Source organism: Diceros bicornis, chromosome 25 (assembly GCF_020826845.1).
Source record: "Diceros bicornis minor isolate mBicDic1 chromosome 25, mDicBic1.mat.cur, whole genome shotgun sequence".
Taxonomy (NCBI): domain Eukaryota; kingdom Metazoa; phylum Chordata; class Mammalia; order Perissodactyla; family Rhinocerotidae; genus Diceros; species Diceros bicornis.
Window position 1 is genome coordinate 10,235,924 of NC_080764.1, and position 23,726 is coordinate 10,259,649.

The 23,726-nt window shown below is 45.4% G+C and overlaps 2 protein-coding genes across 4 annotated transcripts in view; one reads left to right on the forward strand and one right to left on the reverse strand.

Moving 5' to 3' along the window:
• GRAP2 (GRB2 related adaptor protein 2) overlaps window positions 1–23,726 on the reverse strand; it is a 62,149-nt gene that overhangs the window by 7,986 nt on the left and 30,437 nt on the right. For 2 of the 3 annotated variants that reach the window (XM_058568318.1, XM_058568319.1), the window contains exons 2-4: window positions 11,994–12,085; window positions 5,240–5,331; window positions 1,754–1,873 (exon numbers count right to left, since the gene is read on the reverse strand). In XM_058568318.1, the coding sequence (XP_058424301.1) occupies window positions 1,754–1,873; window positions 5,240–5,331; window positions 11,994–12,071 (290 nt within the window). In that variant the 5' untranslated portion in view covers window positions 12,072–12,085. Of the gene's footprint in view, window positions 1–1,753; window positions 1,914–5,239; window positions 5,332–11,993; window positions 12,086–23,726 lie in introns of those variants that run through there. The other variant, XM_058568320.1, reaches the window with a different exon arrangement.
• ENTHD1 (ENTH domain containing 1) overlaps window positions 1,791–23,726 on the forward strand; it is a 187,121-nt gene continuing 165,185 nt past the window's right edge. Inside the window, exon 1 of the mRNA XM_058568317.1 lies at window positions 1,791–1,829. The gene's annotated coding sequence lies outside the window, so the exon portion shown is untranslated. The remainder of the gene's footprint in view (window positions 1,830–23,726) is intronic.

Sequence of the window (23,726 nt, forward strand, 5' to 3'; positions counted from 1 at the left end):
TAGTCATTACTCCTCACATCTGGGTGAGGAGGAGGAAATATTCTTGTGATATAATTATTCATCCACCACCTCTTAAAGAACTCAGAGTGAGAAACATTAAACCTGGCACTCTCATGAGCTGAGAGGATGGATGTCAGGGTTGCAGTTGGTCATCTGGGCCACTGTTCTGAGAGGGGCAGAGAAAAAGATGTGACTCAGGGTTCCAGACTCTAAAGTCTAGTGACTCAGACCCTTAACAAATGCTAAGTGATAGTACTATAATTAGCTCTTAATTATCTGCCCATGACAGAAAGCAGATGTATAAATAAATACAAATGATTTTGCTTTGGAATATATCATACTACATTTCTGCAGAAGATGTAATAATGATTATGGTAATAACCACCATAACAAGAAGCTGCATTGCCTCAATAGCAGGGGAAGACTGTGGCAGAAGTCAAGGCTGGCATTTCGTAGAATTCACCCTAATCAAGAAAATATAAACCATAATTCCTAGCTGAAAAAAACCAGAGTCAACTTCATGCAAACCAAAGGCACCAAGAGATGTCCTTCCATGTAACAATTAACTTCGTGCAGTCTATAATCCAGGCCCTTAAGAAATAGATTTGACTTGTAAGATTTATTAATAGAGCAAAATATCATTAATTAAGACCTGACAAGTTTAGAATTTGTGGTATGTCAATATTGGCCTGAGCAAAAATTTGCTATCACCCAAGCTGTGAAAAAGAAAGTTTTAGTTAAAGAAAATTAAGAGTTTAAGCAAAATTGCGAGAGCAATGCTAAGGAGACCAAGCTATTTTTGAGTACATTAGAGGCACATGTGCATACAAATGGTTGACCCATTATTTGTAGGTCCTTCTGACCTATTCCTTAAAATATCTATTCTTTCTGAATAGTAAAGTGGCCTCAGCTTATTATCCGAGATTGGATTTATGTACTTAAAGCACTAAAGCTGCTTGCCTTACAAAATATGCTGAATAATCCAGACCAGCATTTCCTGTCAATTAACTTGACAGTAAGGTTTCACTGTCCAGATTGTCACCTATACAGCATTAATTCTTGCACTTTCACGTGCGGTCACCAAGTCGGCTACATGACTTGCATTCCCCGACACGCTGACCACATGCAGTGTGTTCAGACTTGGGGTTTCCAAGTGTGGGGCTATGTCATGTTTATGCCTGGACTGAGTCACTTCCTCCTGAGGGCTGCACATTAGCAAGACTTTGCTGTTACGGTCCCCACCCCCGCCCCCCAGCCCTCCCCGCTCTGCTCTGTTGCTCTCAGCTTTGGTGTATTACAGTGGGTTGAGGTAGCCCTTCTTTTTGTGCGGCCCCCTACAACTGCATATGCGTCCTACCACAAGGATTTGGGGTTTTCATTTTTCTCTGACCCTTCTTCAGACATGCACCAGTAGTAAAAGAAAAGGTTAAGATTTAAACCCCAAGACAGAAGTGGACGATTGGGAGTTCTCCTTTCCCTCTCCCTCCTCACTTCCTTCCATAAACACTCATTGAGTACCTACTGGGTACAAGGCACAAAGGTGAAGTAGAAGCACCTGGGCTAGAGGGGGAGGCAGATGAATGTACACATAATTTTGGCCACAAACCAATGTACCAAGGAGTTATGTACATGTGGGAAGGAAATTGATGGCAACATAGTTGATGAGCCAAGCTCCTGAGCAATAGATCACGTTCAAGAAGTCACCTCACAGCTTTAGCAGTCTGGGTCAGGACAGTGTCGGAACGGACAGTACCTGACGGAGATAGAGAAGTCCCCTGGGGAGCTCTGGCTGGCCCGGATGATGAAGAAACCAACCTCCTTGCCCATGAGTAAGTTCTCTGCCTGGTGTCTCGAGAGGCCTTCGTGAAACCATCTATTGGGTGAGATAAAACCAGAGGATCTTAGTGAGACACCAGAGTGCCAGGAGGGGGAAGCGGAGGAGAGAAGACACAAAGGAAGAGAGGCAGGGGACTGGTCACAGAGAGCAGAGAGAGGCGAAAGGGGGCCAGGAGCTTTTGAAACCAAACAAATGCTCCAGGCAGTTTTCAGGCAAGGCCAGTGAGTGTTCCCCTTGACGCATCCTCTTTGTTCCTTCTCTCTAGGAGAGGTCTCTCTCCAGCTTGGAGAGCCTGAATCATGGAAATGTGCCACTGCACCAAAATGGGACAGTGTGGGAGTGACTCACTGCGGGAAGCGGCCACCTGTTGGCAGCTGTGTGAGGGATGTCGCTAGGAAAGAACTGCAGGGACAGGAGGGAAAGGACGGCTTCAGGCACTGGGGCCACTGGGTGGAACTGGGAAGGGTCCTGGGCGCTTGTTCCCGGGCTGAGACCTCAGGGGCCCAGAAGGAGAGTTACAGCTCAGGGGCCCATGCGACCTGGGTGGCATGCAGCTTATGGGAGTTTGCTCAGTGTGCCCGGCAGAGGCTGCAAGGCACCCAGGGAGCCCTACACACGTGGACATGAGCGAGGCTGGCTGCAGCCAGAAAGCAGAGTCTACACAGCCAGCTCCTGGGCCCTCCCTGAAAATCCAGGCTGGAAAATCATCTTTACTGCGGAAAAGTAGAAACTACTCTTTTAGGGGAGCAGGCAGGGTGGCAGCCTCTGGAATTGTTGCTGCGGCAGCTCGGCATGTGTGAAAAAGGCCAAGCTCTTCCACAGCGGCAAGGCAGCCAGGGGCTCCAGCCTCAGGGCGGCAGGCCGGAAGCCGCTCTCAACCAGAGAAAAGCAGAGTGTTTGCAATCACTCAGCAGCCAAAGGTGGGACCGTGTCCCACTTCTTCAAGGTGGCTGCTCTAATTGCTGCCGCTGCAAGGCTAGGATGTGCGTCCCTTTCAAGTGAAGGTCCAGCAGGCCACAGCTTTGGATTCCTTTGTGAGCAATTCCCTGTGCTCTCTATAATTTTTATTTATTTATTTATTTTCCCCCCAAAGCCCCAGTAGATAGTTGTATGTCATAGCTGCACATGCTTCTAGTTGCTGTATGTGGGACGCGGCCTCAGCATGGCCGGACAAGTGGTGCGTCGGTGCACGCCCGGGATCCGAACCCGGGCCGCCAGCAGCGGATCGCACGCACTTAGCCGCTAAGCCACGGGGCCGGCCATCCCTGTGCTGTTTAGAATTTAGGATCTGAACTCCAGACAGGGGCGGCAGGAAGGATGTCCTTATTCCAGACCTGGAACTGCAGGGGCAGGCTTGTTGGGCTCTGAGGGACTGGAAGCAGGAGGTTTCTGGTGGTCGGTCATCTGCCTGGAGATCCTGCCAGAGTATTTGCCAACCAACCCTCTGGGTGAACAAGCCACCCCCACAGCATGGCCTTGTGCAGGAAACATAAAGGGGATGGGAACAAGAATGGGATGTGCTCCAAGCCAGCCATACCTCAAAGGAAATATTTCAGAAGAGGCAGCAAGCAGTGAGGGGATTGTTTAGAAAATACACATTTGTCCTCCAATTGGAATTTGATAAGTGACTTCTTTCAAGATGTGAAAAAATGTCCACACTCTACATATTAAATGAGTGGCCAGGGCTTCAATATTACATATCTTCCAAAATCATTTATTCATTCATTTAATAGCTTTTATTAAACATCTACAGTGTACTGGGCCCTCTGCTGGGCACTGGGCATGTAGCGGTGAGCAGAACAGACAAGAACTCCTGCTCTCATCAAACTTACATTCTAGTGGGGTGGGGGCACACAATAAACAACAAAATAATTAAACTCTATAGTATGTCACATGATGATAAGTGCCATAGAGAAAATGCAAACAAAAAGGAGGAATGGGGAGTGGGGGAGTAATTTAAAATGTGGTGATGGGGAGGACCTCACTGGGAGGGGGAAATTCTAAGCCTAAAGGAGATTGGGGAGATGAGGAGAAACCAGCAAAGGAGAGGGAGGAGGAGCAGCCAGGTGGTGGGAGAACCAGGAGAAAGGATGTCTCAGAAGCCAAATGAAGAAAGTGTTTCAACAGGAGGCAAAGATCTCCCACATCAAATCGTGCTGAGATGATGGCCGAGAATCAACCACTGGGACTGGTAGTTCACTGTGACCTTGATAGAAAGATTTCGAAGGAGTTGTGGGGGTTCCAGAGAGAATGGAAGGACAGGAGTTAGAGACAGCAAATATAAATAATTCTTTTGAAGAAGTATAGTGGTAGCTGGAAGGGGATTTGGGATCAAGAGCTTTTAAGTTTCCTTTTGTTTTCTGGTAAGACGGGAGAATTGCAGCATCTTTGTTTGCTAATGGGAATGATCCAGCAGAGAGGGAAAGAAAGTCGACATGGAAGAGAAAAGGGAGAATTTCTGCTAGAAGCACAGACAGTTCTTTCCAAACAGCTGCAGGAAAGGCAGTGTCTGAGTGCAGTTGCAGGGGGTGGGTGGAGGCAGTGAGTCAGGTGGTAAGTGGGGTAGAGGGGCTTCTCTGGTGGCTTCCATTGTCCCAGTGAACCTGGAAGCAAGGCCCTCCACTGAGAGTGCAGCAGGGGAGGGGCTGGAGGTTTGCTGAGCGAGGAAGGGATGACAGACCCCACGTGGTCATTTGGAAGGTCACAGGGCAGCAGCAAGGGCCAGCTGAGGTCAGTGGCCAGTCTACAGTTCAGTGGTCAGGACTGGTTCATTATGAGTGGTGCTGCTGCTCCTCACCAGGGTCGCCAACACCACTTTGGTTTTCTAACAAACCTATGCTATTTGAGCTACACCCTGACTTTCAGACAAGATTAGATTTCTATCTAACCCTTGTGGTCAATTCTTGAGACAAATGAGACCCAATCTCAAATTTTCAGTTTCCTCTTTATAAAGGGAATTTCCCCTTTTCTCCCACGGACTTCTTGCACTGCTGTGAGCAGGGTGTAAGGAAGGCAAGGAGTATCTACACCCTGATTAGGGCCCAGAGCTGTCTGGGATCCTTGGTTAGGATGGAAGGTAGGCTGGGAGAGTGGCGGCTCTTGAAGTAGGGAGGCCAAAAGCGACCCCCCTGGAATTCTTGGAAACCCTGTGATTACAATTATAGATGATTTTAGCTTATAAACTTAAAATAGGCAATACATGCACGTGGTATGAAATTCAAAAGGGAATGCAGTGAAATGCAAATCTCTCTCCCACTCCTGGCCTTCAGCTGAGTGGTTCCCTCTCCAGAGACAACCATTTTTGACAGTATCTTGGGTGTGCATGGATAATTTTAGTGACTACTGAAAAAGTAAGGAGAGTGTGTGTGGGTAGGCCCATCTCAGCAGGCTGGAAATACTTACTCAGGAAACTGGATGTCTATAAAATTCTTGGGCACATATCCTTCTTGGCTCCCAAGCTCCGCCTTGAACCACTCCTCTTGGTTACTTAAGATCTACATGAAAGAGAAGGAAGGACAAAGACACTGCAGAGAGGACACCAAGAAACAAGAGAAAGAGGTTGCAGGGCAAAGAATGCCCTTTTGGACTTAGAGGAAAATAAGCCAAAGAAACCACATGATGCTCTACTGGGGCAGCAGCAGATTCATTTTTGGAGTTTGGCTTCTCTTGACCCCAAGCTATTTCTGTCCACTTGTACCACCCAGTCATGTTACCCCACTGTGGCATGGCCTCCCAGACTCAGTACTCAGGGGCTTCCCTGAACCCCTTTCTCCTTTTATTTTGGAAATTCATGTGTCCCAGATCTCAGCACCTTAAGCTCCTCATCTGGGAAGATGGTAGGAAGGCAAAAGCAGCTATTCCATGGTTTTTTCTTCTCTGCTAGATAACCAGGAACCTTTTAAAAATTAAATTTGTTCTTATTTTTTCAAACCAGCAGATTAAAACTCAAACATCCAAATGGGGACAGCTTTGGAAACAGTAACTCTTTGTGTTCACACTCCATGTGTTTCACAATTTGGACATAACTCAAGATATCTGGAGTGCCTTTTCTAAACTTGCTTTTAGAGCCAGATCACAGGCAAAACCAGAAGTTCTGTCTCTTACTATATGGTCCTACCTTGACCTTGACCCCAAATGTTATTACCTACCTTGATTACTCATATGACTCTCCAGACTTGGCTCTGTGTGGCTTCTGGTTATTTCAGAAAGTGAGTTTCACTGTTAAAAGACAACTATTTGCCTCCCACCCCTCACTGAGAATGTGTCTAAAGTGTGTCAAACAATAATTCCAAACGAGCATGGCAGAGCAAAAAGAGGGAAAGAACCTTCATGATGTCATTGAGCCGCTGAATTAGCTACCCAGTAGCCCCCCTACTTCTGGACTTTGTGTGAGAACTGATAAATCTTCATTATCGTTTGTCATTTTTAGTTTCTGTTTCTTGTAGCTGAAAATGTCTTAACTGAGAGAACTACTCCAATAAATGGGAAACCAGAGGAAGGATAGGAAAGATTACCCAGAGGAGAGGCCATCAGGCTGCTCAGGCGATAAGTGGAGTTACCCATGCGAAGTCCGATGGCGAAAGAACTACTTCCGGGATAGGTGGCAGTGCAGTGCATTCTGGGAACAAAGGCCTCAGCCTGGAGGGGAGTTGAGATCGCGACCCCAGCGGTAGAGAGAAAGGAACGGAGGACAGAGCCTTGCGGCCCGTGTGGAAAAGTTTGTATTTTTATATTGAAATTTATGGGGAGCCATTAAAGGAATTTAAGTGGGGAAATAACACGGGAAGAACTAGAGTTAAGAAAAGAGTGCTGTATCATAGCGTGAAGATGGATTGGAGGGGTAAAGCTGGGGAGAAACTGTAGGAAGAGTGTAGCCATCCAGGCGAGAAAGGAAGGGGATCTGGGCTGAGAAGTGAGGACATATTTTAGAGGAATTGAGGAAGCAAAATGGGCGGGATTTCGTGACTGTTCGCACAACTAGGGGAAAAGGGGGATTCTGGGATGGCTCCGGATTTCTGGCTGGGGAGACTGAGTGGGTGGTGATGCCTTTACTAAAATAGAAAATACAGGAGGAGGAGCGGGTCTGAGGAAAAACTCATGGACTTCAGATTGCGTGTGGGTGAATCCCAGTTGCCCCTAGGACCGTCTGAGAAGAAAAGCTCAGTGGGCAGTTGGAGATGTGTGTCCGGACTCAGCAGAGAGGTTGAGATTTCAGAGTCATCGGAGAGTGGGTGGAGCTGAAGTCCTGGGTCCCATGGGTTTCTGTCTCCCAGAGGTGGGAAGAGAAACAAAGAGAGTTGGGTATTGAGAAGCAACAATGGCCTATTTCTAATATCACTCCCTAGGTGGAAGAAAGGAGATAGCACTTTGAGTGTGGAATGAGAAGACCTGGTTTCTAGCTTGGCCCTGTCACTAGCTGTGTGACCTTCAGCAAGTCAATTAGCCGTCTGAAAATTAGGGACAATAATAACCAGCTAGCACCTCATGGAGCTGATGTGAGGATCAAATGAGCCCTGGAACCTGAAAGTCCTTCAGAAAGTGTAGGCTCTTTTCTAAAATACAATTCTGTAAAACGTGATGTTCTTATAAGGGAGGACTCCAGCTCTGAAGGACGTGGAAGGGTTTACATGTTCTTTAAAGTATTATAGGTGTATGTTTTGAGTTTAATCATTTGTTCTGAGGAAATAAAAGTGTGTCCCATATTTGAGTTCTAGAATTGCTGAGAACAGAAAACTTCATAGTTTCTGACATCAAATGTGACTGTTGGTATCACTAAGGACGTGTGGGTATGTGTATGCTGAGGGGGGTGGTGGGGGGAGCAGAAAATCTAGGTCAAAAGAAGAACCAGGAAACTCCAGTGCCTGGCAGTCGCATAAAGAACACAGGGACATTTCACTCCATGCCATCTCCCCCCAGTTCATGGCGTTGGAATTCCTTTCTCCCATCACATGGGAATGCGGTGTTTGGCCTGGGTAGCTAATGGCAAATACAAAAGTGAGCAGGGATGAGGTAAAAGAGGCCATTTGGAAATTGGCTCATCATGGTAAGAACCACACTTTGTACTTAGCTGTCTGACCTGAAACCAGCTGTAATTTTAGTAATCGAGGCTCACGCCCATCTACCTCCTGTAGCAACTGAAAGATTATCCCACAATGCCGGCCATTTTTCCCCGCCACCTGGTGCTTGGTCTGCCCGAGATCGTGTTCCCAGAGAGGTCTATTTACAGGCTTTTTATGGTGTATTGAAGGCAAGGTTTTAAAAAATCTCATTTTCTGCAAAGAAGAGTACTTGGGGGGAGGTGGTTTCCTCCTGCCGTTGTTGGCCCTGGGCCCCATACTTCCTGTTCTTCTCATCTCTCCATCTCTTCGGTTCCCCCTATCTCTCGTACCCATCATGTAAACCTGAGTAAGGAGTTCAGCCGAAACACATGAGGTTTTACACTTCACTTTACTGTATCTTAATTCTTATAATGCTGTCTATGAGAATAGTTTTCTGGGTTACATGGCCTGAGAATAAGGTAGATGTGGGAAGAGGACAAAATGTACAGTTGGAAGAATTTTAAAATTGGATGGAATTATAGCTCTTAGAGGCATAGCAGAAATCTGAAGTACTGAAGAAGTTAATTACGTAGGATTAACTCTTAGTGCTTTTAGGCCGCTGTTTTAGTAGAAAGAAATAGGGTGAAGTTAGACACATTACAGAAGCAGATAGAAGTGGACTGGGTCAAGACACGTTTTTAAAATGATTGACAAATTCAAGTGGGAAATGTAAGTCTGGTGCTGCGTGTGGCTGCAGGTCCAGAGGTTTGAGATATGAAGGCAAAACATCGACTCCCGACTTTTCAAATGTTTCTCTCACAGAAGAGGTGGAATCAAGTCACTTGGCAGAAGTTCTCTGTTCACCATCTTGCTCACCTTTCTGTGATCAGCATCTAGTGAGCACCTACTGTTTGCGCTTAGGTGCTGGGAATACAGAGATGAATAAGCTGGGGCTTTCGTCCTGGGGAACTCACAGTCTGGAGGGGGTGGGTTGGTGGTGAGCTGGTCAGACATTTTTGGTACCTTGTAGTGGAAAAGTCTGTTTAGTCGGTTAGCCTTTAAGGTCAAATATGAAAGAACATCCCAGGAGCGAACTCCTGGGGCTGTCAAGAGCTGGCTTTGAAAACAATTGTGAAGATCCTGGGACGTGTTACTCATCTCTGGAGGAGAGGGGCAGGCATTGCAGTTGTACATAGAGACCCACAGGCAGGGCCAGTAACCGCCATGACACAGACATTCTGTGAGGCTCGGCCAACAAGCCCCTCTCCACTTTTGTCTTCACTGCTACAGCTGCAATGGATAGAATTTGAAAAGAAGGAGAGGACTGGCCTTCTGATGGAATTCTAAATGAGCATACAGAAATGTAATTTCACAATTCAAGAAATGTATACTGAGAGCCTATTTGGGGCCGTGACATGTGTTAAATGCTGGGAAGATACAAAGACGAACCCGGCATGGCTCTGCTCTCAGGGAGCTCACAGGTCAGTGGAGGAGTCCATCATTCATCAAATATTAGGGAGGGTCACCTTTCTGCTGTTCTAGACACTGAGGCAGACCTGGCCTTGCCCTTCCAGAGCTTTGGTGACTGGAGTAGCCAACACGTAAATGGACAATCAGGATCCCACTGGGTAAGGGCAGCAAGGAGAGATGGATGTACAGGGGGCATGAGAGCGTGGAGGCTTGGCCTGCTCATAAATAACTGTCATATGAGGCAAGATCATAAGTGGCTGTGAAATGCTGTGGAAGAGCTGAAGAGGGAGTGATTGATTTCGCTGGGGAGGTGGGGAGGAGGGAAGATTAGTGAGGGTTCCATGGCAGACGTGGTCAAATATGTGTGTGTGGGAGAAGGGCATTCAGAGTATGGGGGAAAGCCTGAGAAAGGATGGTGTATATATTGCAGTGTGACCTGGGGCATTACATACACAAAGATGTGTGTGTGTGCATGCACGTGTGTGTATGTTCATCCATGTGAGCATGATGAAGTTGGGCAGTGAGTTGGGGCCAGAGGACTTAGATTTCAATCAATTGGTAATGGGGAACCACTGAATGCTTTTGAGTAAGGAAGTGATATGATCTGATTTGTCTTCTAGAAAGATCCCCCTGGGACTAGTATGTAGAATGATTGAAGGAGGAAGAGACAGGAGGCAATGAGTTCAGTCAAGGCGCTGTGGTATAGTCTGAACAGTCAGAAGCAGCAGGAATGGGTAATACCGATAATATGGTGCCCGTTTATTGAGCATCTGCTTTGGGCTGGGACCATTACCTCTAATCCTTTCCACAACCCCACAAGATAGATATGGCCTCACTTAGAGATGAAGACACTGAAGCTCAGAGGGGTCCAGTGACTGGTCCAAGACCACACAGTTAGTATGCTAGGATTCAAACTCAGATTTATCTGGCTCCAAAGCCCATGCTCCTTTTTACTGCATCAGACTCCTCTCTAGTGAAGACGGGGATTGCTTGAGAGGTATCATGAAAGAAAAATATTCAGAGCAGAGTACAGTTGTTTAGGAGTCAGACGGAACTCTATTCAGATCCAAGAGAGCGGCAGTTAGCCGTGTCAAATTCTACAGGCATTTTAGTAGGGTCCTTATATTCTACATTAAGGAGATCACTGATGGACTTTAAGGGAGCATTGAGGGTAAAAGGCAGATTCCAGAGGGTTCCAGGGGAATGAATGAGAAGAGAGGAAGTGGAGGCACCCAGCATAGAGAATTCTTCCTAGTATTGGCAGCTAAGGAGAAGAAAGAAATTAGGAGCTGGATTGAGAAGCAGAGATGAGGAAAGTTCTTTTTTTAACTTTTTACTTTTCTAGGGAATAGGGAAAACTTAAGCAAGGTATAAGGTTCTGTTTGCAATGGGAGATGAGGGGTGGGAGTTGGTCCCTGGGCCTCTTTTGAGGGAGGATGCTCTAGAGTGGTTGATAATTACATGGTCACAATACCCCATAGAGAAGGGAGGGACTGCCCACTGTGTGGCAGATCCTTCTGTGACCTTGGTATGATCCCAAAGAAGTGAAGGTCCCCTTTTCCTGGGTCAGCAGCCCAAGCAATATTTTGCCCTTGAGAAGCTCCAACATTGAAGGCGTACTCTTTGCAACCACATTACCAGATCTTGTAAGGTGAGAACAGTTAGAAGCCTAAATAGTGGGGGTGTTCAGATTCCAAACCAAGTCATCCCACCTGGTTTGTGCTCCATGGACACTTTCTGAGTCACCCTCTCACATACCAACAAAGGTCTTTCTGTAGCAAGTGGAATTCTCAGTGGTGAGACAATGGTGGCCTCAGTGCCGCTGGGCAGTCTAAGAAGGCCCATCTGGGCTGCTGAGGACCAGGGATGAGGATATCTGAGGGTGCTTGAGGCCAGGCAGGGGGGCATTGGCATCACAGACTCCCCAATGGCCTCTTGAAGGGCTTGTGCTCTTATGCACAAAGCAGGGTCTAAGGTGCAGAGTCTATAAGTGTGGTGCATGAAATGTGGAAGAAGTCCAAGGCCTCTTCAGCTCAGCAAGTCGCCACTACAACACAAGTGCGGGCGGAAGACAAGTTTTAAGAAGCCCTGAGTGGCCGAGTATGCACGCCTTTGTTGAGCCACGTCTCCTCTAGCTGCCTTTCCCAGGCTGTCTCCACCCGCACCCTCCTCTTGTAAGCTCCAGCCATGCTGAACCTCACAGTGCTCACCGCGTGGGCTTGCTCATCTCTGAGCTTTAGCTAAAAGCCCAACGCACCTTCACTGCATTCCCTGACAGCTGATGTTGCCACACCTTCCTACAACCCCATCTTTCAGGGTGGGATCAATTCCTCCCTCACCTGTGTGCCCTAAGCACTTAAATAAGAACATCTGTGACAGCCCTTTGGCTGAATTTCTTTCCCCCTCCAGACCACAAGCGTCTCAGGACAAGGATGATGGCTTATGCCAACTGGATTTCCATCACCTGGCCTGGTGGCTAGCACACAGGGCTACTCAGAAGGAACCCTTTTGATTGAGGTGAGCTTCTCTATTTGAAAGGAATTGTGTGTAGCTCTTAAGAAAGAAAGGCGTGGATTGTTAGATTGACTCAGGGACCAGACCAGAGTAACCTAAACCCTCCTGGTTCTCCTGGCCCCCACATCACCTACCTTCAGAACATCTCCAGTGTGAAAGCTCAGTTCATCCTCCCCTGAGGCAGTGAAGTCAAACTTGGCGATGGCTTCCATGTTGTCCTGTGAAGCTGGAAGACACAGAATGTGGTCATTGTGCCTTCCTGCCAGGAGAAGGGCAGCAGAGCAGATGCTGGCCGTGTAGCAGTCTTAGCTGTTGGTAGGCCAGGGGCTGAATGTCTCCGGGCTGGAGAGGGAGGCACAGGCACACAGTGAGGGCTCTTGTTTTCGGGAAGACCTGCCAGCGCCTTTAGGATCTGGTTCCCGCATCATTCTCTGGATCCCCAAAAGCCAGGAACAGGAAATGAAGGCCAGCGATGGCCTCTCCTCTCTCCTATCATCTCCTTTCGCTTGTCCTGGCCTGTCAGCATTTCTGGGGCATCTCTGTTTCTGGTTGATAAGGACAGAGACTTGCTCTCATCTCTAACTTGACGCCCGAGGGGCTGGAAAGACTGTTCTGTAAACACTGTCCCCGAGGCTGTCCCTTGGCAGCTATACTTAACCAGGGAGTGTTAATTAGACAGATGCCATTTACTCTTTTACATCTGAATCATTTAAGAGAATTAGACAGCGTTGGCCAGTGGGGAACTTAGCGTCCTTCCACATGGTTTGAGAGTAGAGAGCATTCCGGTTTTAGAGTTGGGAGACTCAAATTTCTCATTTTATTATTATAGTGTAAGCCATATACATTTTGTGAATTTTTATTTTAATATTTCTGAATTGAGTTAAAATATTGGCCCCTTCTAATAATACATGAGACCTGTATGAAGATAAATAAGTTAGCCTACAAATGAAATATGGTTGGGTTTTTTAGGAGACAGTAGGGATGTAATAGAAAGAGAGCAGAGTCCGAGTTTTGCTGGTGAATGCTATATGATCTTGTACAAGTAACTAAACCTCTTGGAGTCTCAGTTTCCTCACCTATAAAATGGGGATCATAATATTCAACTAATAAGGATGTGAGATTAAATTAAATAATAGATGCAAAATGTTACACAAGATAAAGCTAAGTAGTATTTATATTTTAAAATAATTTTATGGAATGAACTTATCCTCAGCAAAGGTGTCCTGGCCAAAAACAGCCCAAGTGTTCTTCTGATTTCTCCCATCTCCTAGAAACTTCTCATGGGGGAAATTTGATGCTTATTCTCCATGACCATCAAATCCTTTGGTTCTCTGATAAGACAGCTTACTGTCAGGACACAATCTTGACACTGTTACTAAGCACTTAAGTTTTGCAAAATTTGCCTAAGTCTGAAACCCTTTAGGTTGGTAACCCTGAAACCTAATTGACTTTCAGGGAACGGTAAACTAGGACCACAATTGTCCTCTCAGTGGGAAATTCTGCCCAAGTGACAAGATTTGGGTAAATAAGGAAAGTGGCTACCGGTGGGAGGGTGTAGCACGCGGAAATCTGAGGATTAACGCCAACTGCAGTGGTCGTGATAGCAAAGGGCTCGTTTCTCTGATTTTCCACATTTGCTTCGTCTCCTGAAAGCAATTTGTGGAGATGAATATTACCACTCCCAAAGATAGGTATTAAGCAAAAAATATTTCAGGAGCCAAAGTAAAATGTCACAGTTAACTGTCTGAGCTTTATTGCCAGCCAAAACTTATTTCCAAACAAAAAAATATATACAAATATATACTTTTTGGATACTTTCTTCAAGATCTGTCCATCTAAGGCAAATTAAAGTTTCTGTGACCTAGGATGGCCCACTCCACGGGAAGGAGTATTCTGCCCTCCTTAGTGAAAGCTAAATGCATTTGCTGATTTGATTCACCCCATTACTTTAACATGCAAAGCTACCCCTAATTAAGGTCTTGCCTCTAGTTTGCAGGGAGATGTGGCGTCTGTGGGTCACCCTCATGGTATCTAAAGTAGACACTGGTCACGAGTGTCAGGTGAATGGTCCTGAAAACCAAGATCCCATTTCTATGCAAATTTGCCTTAATAAGCAGGATGGAGACAAGGAGAGGGCAAATGCTAAACATATTAGAAAGTCACATACATTAGAGATGAAAAAAATATCTGAGGCATGCTCTACATATGACCTTGAGTTTGGGAAGATCTTTCCTACATTACATATAACTCAGATCAGGCCTGGGTGCTCGGTCCAGGCTGGCTGTAAGTCACTTCAGTGAGAAGGCCCAGGCAGAAGTACAATTGCTTCTGATTCGTGGCACTTTTCTCTGCCTTCCCCCAAGAGGCAGGTGGTATGACAAAGCCAAGGACATAGGAACATCACAGAGCTCCCCAGCTTATAATATTAATCCTGGCTCAAAAAACCCAATTAAACAGGCCCACTCTTCATGAAATCACTTTAAAAAAATTTGTTTGCATCCCATTTCCATTTGTGAAATGAAATCTGTTCCGATGCTCTTTGAAAGGAGGGAGACAGTTGGAGTGGAGTGGGGTATGCTCTGTTTTCATTCAAATCGTAGGGCTTTGCAAATTCTTCCTTTGAATGGTCCCTAATAGCGGAGAATGGTACATGTGCCATCCCCGGGGGTCAGTGTTCTGTTTGATCATAAAAATGCATGAAAATTATATCCCATTCCTTTATGTCCATTAGTTTTAATTTTAAAAAGTTTTAAATTACCACCAGGTAAAAAGAAAACTGAACTATTATTCAGAATTCATTTGTTTTGTAATCTGTACCCACCACCACTGCATACTGCATCTGGGAAACAACAAATATATGTGAAGGAGACAAAAATGTGGTAGCAACAATTCCAAGAGAGAAAAGAGAAGAGAGAGAGAGAGAGCAGGCTCAAGCATGCAGTGGAGCCTTCTCACTGCTATTTGCAGTTACAGTGCTCCTGACCTCAGGGGGAGATGGAGACAGAAACACCTCTTCAGAGAACCTCACAGATGGATTGAATGTGCTTTCCCTGCCAGTTATCAGCTTTAGAAATGGCTGAAATGCTACCTGCCATAGAGTGCGAAGGAGAAGTGAGAGCAGCCAGGTGCCAAGCCACCAGCAGCAGCCTTCTCCTACCCATCCCAACCCTGTCGACGCTGCCATCTGTCCAGAAATCCTGCCTCAGAACAATGCAGGGCTCCTGCCCCTAATGCTGGCTCTGCTGTTCGCCAGCCCTCTGCCCCTCTCTCACTTTCACTTTCCCGGTTTACGAATTGCACATAATATCCATTCACAGCCCTGGGAGAGATCTGCTTTGCCACAAGGCAACGCCACCCAGGACTTCCCCAGGCACGATTTTCTCTGCCCTTCCATTTCCATTTAAGCTTCTTTTACCACCAAAAAACCTGAAAAATATTCAGGCCATGTACCAAGAATGTTTATCTACTTCTAAAATATAGTCACCACAGAGGATGAAAACAAAAAGCCAGGAGACAGCTCTTTAATATAGCCTCCATTTGAAAGCCAGATTAAGTGGATGTGTTCTGAAACACAGTTACCATCAAAATGGTACCAGCAAGAAACTTCTTGAACCATTTCAGCTCCTCCTAAGTTGGCTAGGAATAGCCCAGGTTTCTGTTTTATGCATCTCTTAAAAAGAGCAATTGTGTAACAGCATGAAGCTGTTGGAAGATTCAGGCTCCGGACCCATCGAAAGAGGGAGCCGAGTCCTAAACTGACTCGGTGACACCACTTCCTATTCTGCTGCGGAGAGCTCTAATTTAAATATTATATGACTTGCCCCAGTTTATGTTGTAATTCAGTTAAGATAATGTCCTGGGGAAAAAAAAAGAGAAACATTGCTCTTTATAAGGATTGCTTGTAGCATATTTATCAGGACATTAGCAACAAACGTAATTTTTATTAATTTATCTTGCAAATGATGTGAAGTCATAGAATACAGGGGAGTTTAGATTTTTGGACTTCGGTCGCAGCTACCGGAGGAGCTCAGCTAAAAATGTGGTGTCACATCAGCTCTCTAACTTCACGTAATGCAGGGACCTGGAACCCACAGCCTTGCAATTTGTCAGGCAGATCCCCTCTCGGAGACAAGGAGAAGGTAAAGCACTTAACGCCTCCCTCAAATCCGCCAGGTCAGCTCAGTTACTTTTCAGAGTAGAAAACCTTACACTGCCAGGAAAAATGGTTATAGCTAAGCCTCCCTGTACACAATAGATAGGTTCTTGAAAAGTTATTTTGAATAGAATATTTGTAAGTGGAATCATATTAGCATGCATTGTGGAGGCTCATTCTATAAAGGAACCCCATGGTGAATCCCTTTACAAAGTGAAAAGGAAAATTTGTTATGCAAATAACTATCTTTTAATTTATCTGTTTTAAAGTCTGGGTTTTCATGCATTGAATCTTAAAACAGAGCACACCTGTATATCCTTTCTAGCACCTCACACCGTGAGTTAAATAAATGTTAGTTTCCCCTCTTCTTAACTCTCAAAACCCTTTTTAAAAACCTCTCCTATTGATGCATCACATTCCACCTTGGACTATAGACTAGGAGTTGTCAAATCTTTTCTGTGAGGGCCAGAGGGTCAATATTTTTGGCTTTGTGGGGCACGCAGTCTCTGCCACAACTGCTCATCTGTGCTGTTGTGTCGGGAAGAGAGCCTGAGAGAATAGTGGATGAACAGGCATGGCCAGGTTCCAATAAGACTGTGTTTATGGACACTGAAATTTGAATTTCATATAATTTTTACATGTACACAGTATTATTATTTTTCTGATTTTTTTCCCCCAACCATTTAAAAATATAAAAACTGTCTTAGCTCGTGGCCAAAATAATGTGACGGGTCGAAGTTTGTCAACCCCTGGTATAGAAGTTTATATCTACGTTTTATCTGCCCTAATAGTTTGTAAATTTCTTGAGAAGAAGGGTTGTGGCTTAGGGAACAGAGTGTGGGCTTAGGGGTTGATGGACCTGGATTTAAATCTGCAACGTGCAGCTTACTTCCCAAGTGTCTGTTTCTTCATCCATAAGATGGGAGTAACCACACCTGCTTCATGGGGGTGTTGGGTGTTAATGTGTTAAAGACTCTGGCACATAGTAGGCATCCAATAAATGGTAATAGTAGTAGTAGTTGTTATTTATTCTTAGATTCCCTACAGTACCTAGCCAGTGCTTAGTAGGCTCTTAGTAAATGTGCTGAGTGACTAAAAACATGATAAACAACCTGCTATCAGAGTTACAACTGTAATTGATTTCCTCAGGGAAGGGGCAGCAGACAGCAGGACCTATTTACAAGCATAAATTAATTTCCCACTCAAAGGTGCCCTGACTTCTCGGCAAACTCAGGCAGAGATAATGAAACACACACCCACACTAAAGGCCTGATTTATTTAATCCAATAGAGGGCAATGGTGCACCCCAAACCATCAATTCCACCTTGTAACTTTTCTTCTCATCTTGAGTCCCCACAACCTTTATCTAGACAGCTTTGGCGATTGCTCTCATGTCTCCTGTGCATTTTAAAGCATATAAAGTTTAACCATTTCAAAGAGTCTAAAACCCATAAAATACAGAATTGCTTAGATGGAAAGGAATTGGAAGTCATCTGTTTCTGCAAATTTTCTGATGTTTAAGTTCCCTCCGAGTATCCTGGAAAGGTGGTGCCTGCTCATCTCAAAGTGACTAGTTCCTTACTCCTGCTTTTGATTCGAGGTTACCGATTTGTGTTGAAACCCCTGCTGTGTGTTTTTCTTTTATCTGAACCTTACAGCTGTGGTTGAGGTCTAAGCTTTAGACCCCAACCTTAGCTGTAGAGAGGGTCTACAGCTAAGGTTGGGGTCATAAACCAAGCTTTCTGTCTCGGTTTATTACCTCTCACTGGGTATTGGACATAGGAACAGGACACTAAGAAAGGGCATAGATAGTCCTTGAAAATTCATAAGTGTAGGATGGACAACTACCTACAGCTCGCCTGTCAGTTGCTGCTTAAATACTCTCCTAGAGACCCAAACCAATCTATTCTGGAAAAGAAAATGGAAAAAAAAAAGCTGGGCATGGCCAAGAGATAAAGTGTTGGCCTTTTCCCATTTTGGGCTGTCAAACGACAACATTTTTGCTCTATTCTTAACCAGCAGAATCCCTGCTTACAGGATGCCTCCTAAGCAGCTGGCCATGTCGGAAATGTTAACCTTCTCGCTGAATGCCTAACAAGGCTTACGTGTTTTTTTACTGTGCTTCCTCTCAAATTACCTCTAATTCATTCTCTGGAGCCTTTAAAATAGAGACCCTCAAGTCCTATTCTAGTAAGATCCTCCTTCTGGTTTCTGCGAAGGCTCAGATCTTCATCCAGTGCGGACAGTAGAGTGGAGGTTGAATCACGGTGGCTACAACCGAGTTTGCAGATAGCCATGTACTTGGGAGTGGCCATCAGGGGCCTCTGCCTTGAAATACCTACAACCAACAGTTCCTGTGGTTGTCTGGACCTCCCAAGTCAGAGATGCAGGACCATCTCTTTTTAGGTTCAGGATCCCAGGGGAATAAATTAACAGCCTTCTCAGGAGGACCTGGCCTGTTTCCACAGTTGCTCTCTCCACTGGATGTAAACATTTCTGATTTTATTGCAACCAAAGTAAGCACAGACAAGCAAAATATACCCCACCAAACCATTTCTGACCAGTTGGCTGAGATTTTAGTACCCTCTAAAAGCCTCCATGTTAAACGATTTTGCACACACAGGACATTCTTATTTTCCTCTTGTCCCTAGGTGACTCATTATTTCCCCCTTAAGCCCCAGGAAAGCATAAATCCCCCGGCATGACTGGCAGAGGTGAACCTGTGGAACTAGAGGGGTCTTCCACAGCTTGTCCAAGAACAATAATTCCTTGATGACTGATCTGCTGATGCCAGTCTTGGAGACAAGAAGGAAGTGGCTTATGAAAGAAGCCGTCAGGGCGTTCCACATCTCCCTGTACAGATGTGTTTCTCACCTAACGATTCGCCCTCTGGTTGCTTCACTTCTGTGGAAAGCAGTAACAAAGATGTCTCTGATGACAGCTAACTAATGGGCCACAGCTGCTTGAGTGAGATACGAAACGTGGGCAGGACAGGTGTGTGGTTCTCGCCTCGGGGTCTGGAATGGGCCTCAGGCCCAACCCATAACTACCCTCAGTGAGGCTGGCTTCACTCACCCTGACCTTCTGACGCTCTCTTTACCAGTATGTCTCCCGCAGACCTTCTGCCAACCTGGTAGGGTTGGTCAGTCTGACCTGGGATCCCCAGCCCCACCCTTGGGCCATGCCTTGAGATTTTTTCCTATTTTTCAAATGGGAACCATCTCCTCAGCTAGAAGGCACTTGGTTTCCAGGTTTGGAAGCCAAATAAATATATTTCGAAGACTTGCAGACAAACTTTACACAACCGGAGAGTCCCTCTAAATCCCTTGGATCCTTATTTAATCAAATCGCTGTTCTGCAGGTCCCTGTTTGTCACTGTGGATTAGGTAGATTTCATTGGTCTCAAGGATGCTTCCCTCTTTTTTTTTTTTTTTTTTTGTGAGATCAGCCCTGAGCTAACATCCGCCAATCCTCCTCTTTTTTTTTTTTTTGCTGAGGAAGATGGCCCTGGGCTAACATCCGTGCCCATCCTCCTCCACTTTATATGGGACGCCGCCACAGCATGGCTTACCAAGCAGTGCGTCGGTGCGCGCCCGGGATCCGAACCAGCGAACCCCGGGCCGCCATAGCGGAGCGCGCGCACTTAACCGCTTGCGCCACCGGGCCGGCCCCTCTTCCCTCTTTTTAATTAGCTCCTCTTTTCCTGCTTAAGGTTTTTTTATTTTTGGTGGGAGGGATGGCAAGCAGAGAGAAGTAGAAGAGGGAGGAGAGAAATCAGGAGACGGTCTCTGGGCAGGTCCCCTCCACTCCTCTGCCTTATAAATTGAGTGAAGCCCAAGACAAAGGGTCATTCGCTCTTCCTTCTGATTATTTATTACCTGACTCTTCTTGAATCAACACCAGTCTGGCTTATAAAATGTAACTTTTTTTTAGTTCAAAGCACATCACATAAAATCTCATTTGTCCTCAAACTTTTTGTAAGAAAATTATGTTTGTCTTTAAGCCTAATGTATATGTTCTATCTAACTCAAGCAAATTCTATTTTTTTTTTCCTAACTTGCTGCTTTCTGCAAGGCGAGGTTGCTAGCAACAGTGGAGATTCATGGGTCCTGGGTGTCAGAGAGACCTGGTTTCAAATCTCAGGTCTGTTGCTTACTTGGTAGCTGGGGAACCTTAACTTCTCTGTCTCTTCATTGGAATTCAGATAATAATCCTCACCCCACAGTGTTGCAGGGAAGAGGACATAGAATTCTCGGCTCATCGTTGGTGTTCAACAGTTCAGTGTCTCTTTCTCGAAGCATTTTTGTATCTCAGCTATCTACCATCTTTTCTCATAGAGAAAAAATTTCAAAACCATTGTTTAAAAGTGTGTATCCACCAAGCATATACTCCTTTACAGCTTCTCAAGTCCTCGTTTTTCCCCACTTACCCTGGGCAAGTGCTGGCTTCTCTCTACTTACTATGGAGCCCTGGCTGAAATGTTATCAGAAGGCACAAAGCATTGTAATCAAGACAATCTAGTAAGTAAGGAGAAAAGATAGCGCTAACCAAAGGGAAGTGAGGAAATAGAAGGTTGAGAAACAGAACACTGATCGGGCTTCTAAACCTTGCTGTCCCCCCCGAACTCAGTCACCGCGTTCCTATCTTCAAACAGGAAGCCCCGGGACAGCCTTGTAGGGAGAGCATGGGGACCAAGCCTCACTAAGTCTAGAAACAAGAACCAGCTGAGACTAAGTTCCATTTATTGATATGGCCTGTCATGTGCCAAAGGCTTCACAAACAGTCACCCTTGGCAACGGTATCATGATTATTATCGTTCACATTTTATAGACGGGAAACTGAGGCAAGAGATTATAGAGTGCCCGTCTGCTGGCTCCTGAGGCTGTGCTCTCTTCACCATGCTGCCTCTGCCGTCCTAGCAAAATAATGCAAGTCCTGCACCAGTTCAGGATAATCACTGACTAGCTTAGGGCTCCCTGAACCTTCCTGGGAGGCTGTCCTTCAGCCAAGAAATTGATGGGAACGATTCTCACATACCCACAAAATTTAGGGCCCTTACTCCTTGGTCAAAGAGGCAAGGTCTGCAATAAACCCGCTGACCTCAGACCAAGTAATTGTGGGCTTTCAGGCAATAGCAGAAATGGAAACAATCTCAGTTAATAAACTTACAGGCTACTGTTCTTTTCCCTTACCTCCTGTTCTCTCTCTGTCTCTGTCTCTCTCTTGATGTCACGGTTTCCTAATCTTTTCCGCCATCAACTTTCTCCACAATATATTCTGTTTTTATCAAGTTCTTTTTCTTTCTTCTCGAAACATTAGCACCTTACCATGAATCTAGTTAGGAAAAGTGTATCTAGAAATGCTTTTGCTTACAAATCTCTGACACTTTGCTTATTTGAATAACACCATGGAAACATCACTCCAAAACAACAACAAAAACGAAACAGGAAGAGCCCACCAACCTGGCTGCAGGTGTTCCTTCCAGCCCACTCTGCTGCGAGACTGGTGTACTTCTTGCTATCTCCTCATTTAATCCTGATTGTTGCCTAGAGCAAGAACAGTTGTCTACAGAAACACCATGAATCCTGCTGGTAAAACGCGACCACGAGTGAACATTAAAAATACCCACCCAGAATCAGAAATTATTTCATGAGCCCTATAGGAAGGGTGGTGAGGGGCCGGCCCGGGGCCAGCCCGGGGCTGCAAGCGGTTAAGTGCGTGCGCTCCCTTGCGGTGGCCCGGGGTTCGCCGGTTCGGATCCCGGGCACGCACCGATGCACCGCTTGTCAAGCCATGCTGTGGCGGCGTCCCATATAAAGTGGAGGAAGATGGGCACGGACGTTAGCCCAGGGCCAGTCTTCCTGGGCAAAAAAGAGAAGGATTGGCAGATGTTAGCTCAGGGCTGATCTTCCTCACCAAAAAAAAAAAAAAAAAAAAAATAGAAGGATGGTGGATGTGAATGGAAGGCAAGAAAGAGAGACAGACAGACATTTTACAAATCTCCAGGCTTCCTTTTTTTTCCACTTCCTGTTTCCTATTCACATCATGATTTCCCCTCAGATTCATCACTGGGATTTTTATGGTGCCTTCGTGTTCTCTTTTCCTTCTCTTACCTTCTGTTCACTTCATGTTTGTTTTTATTGATTGGGGCTTGGAAAGCTTGGCTCATTTATCATATATTTGAAAGCCTCCATCTTCTCGCTGTGTCGTTACCAGGGCTGTAATATCTTTCACAAATGCTACAAATGCGCTCAGCATCCTTGCTCCTTTCCCTCACCATCTGCTCTCTGTGCTACCTTAATTTGTACTTGGGCAAAGCACAGAGAAGGTGACTGCATGACCACAACTACTTTAGTCTTCTTGTCACCTTTACTTATATTCCCAAGCCTCCATTTATTATTGGAATGGGGGTCATTTTTTAGTTCCTTGTTCTCAAAGCTTTCAAAAGTGGAGGTTACCCCATAAAACAGCTTACCTTGCTTCATTCGATGTCTATCCCTGAAAAGTTGGAGGTGATTACATTTTTATATAACAAGTCACCCCATAAAAGTACTAAAAAGCTGCCAATAGAAGGGATGATTCTAAGAATTACTTCCATCAAATGAATAATTATATATTCTTATTATTTGGAAATTTAGGTCTTCATTCGAGTTTGCCTGAGCTGAGGAACACCCGTATTTGCCTTGTTTAAAATGGTTCTCTTTCTTTTGTGAGGAAGATTGGTCCTGAGCTAACATCCGATGCCAGTCCTCCTTTTTTGCTGCGGAAGATTGGCCCTGGGCTCACATCCTTGGCCATCTTCCTCCACTTTGTATGGGACGCCGCCACAGCACGGCTTGACAAGCGGTGCATTGGTGCGCGCCCGGGATCCGAACCTGCGAACCCCGGGCCACCAAAGCGAAGCACACGCACTTAACCGCTCGCGCCACCAGGCTGGCCCTGATTCTCCTTTTTTAATTGCCAGTTTTGATCAAGTAGGGCTCTAAATCTTAGATTCTCAATGTTGGAAGTGACCCAGAAAGTTGGTCCTGTCATTACCCAATTTATTGAGATGCTAGAGAATGGGCATAGGGACGGGGGAATTGGAAGGAGTGAACTAATAGATTGGTGAATTAGTTATACTGAGCCAAAATGTCTCACCTAATTTTTAGTTGAATTATGCCCCCAAAAGAAAAAAAATTGAATATGTGAAAATGATGCTCACAAGTCCCAAATTCTTGTTTCTAAGCTGAACATCCTCTATGTCTTTCACCACCCTCCGTGTGTCAGGATTCAGACTCCTTGCTCCCCTGGTCATTTTCCTTAAATCACGTTGAAGTTTTTCAATGTTCTTCTCAAAACGTGTTGCCTGGAATTGAACCCAGTATTCAAGAAATGGTCTGAGCTGGGCTAGGTGGAGTAGGACTATTTAATTACTCTCTCTGTACAGTAGAGTTTTAATGATGTATTACACTGTTGGCTAACCGTCACTGAAAAAACCCCAAGTGTTTCCCAGCACGAAGAGGGGTCAAGCCAGGCCTTTCCACTTCACTTCTGCAAGGGGTTTTTGGAACCAAAATGTGAGGTTTAAGTTGAATCTTTTTGACTTTCATCTTGTTTTTGTCCTCCCCCCTCGGCCAGTTCTTTAGTTCATCACAGTTCATTTGGGCGTGAATTTGTATTCCTACCCTCTGCTTATCTCTTCCAACTCCTTTTTCATAAACAAACTTAATAC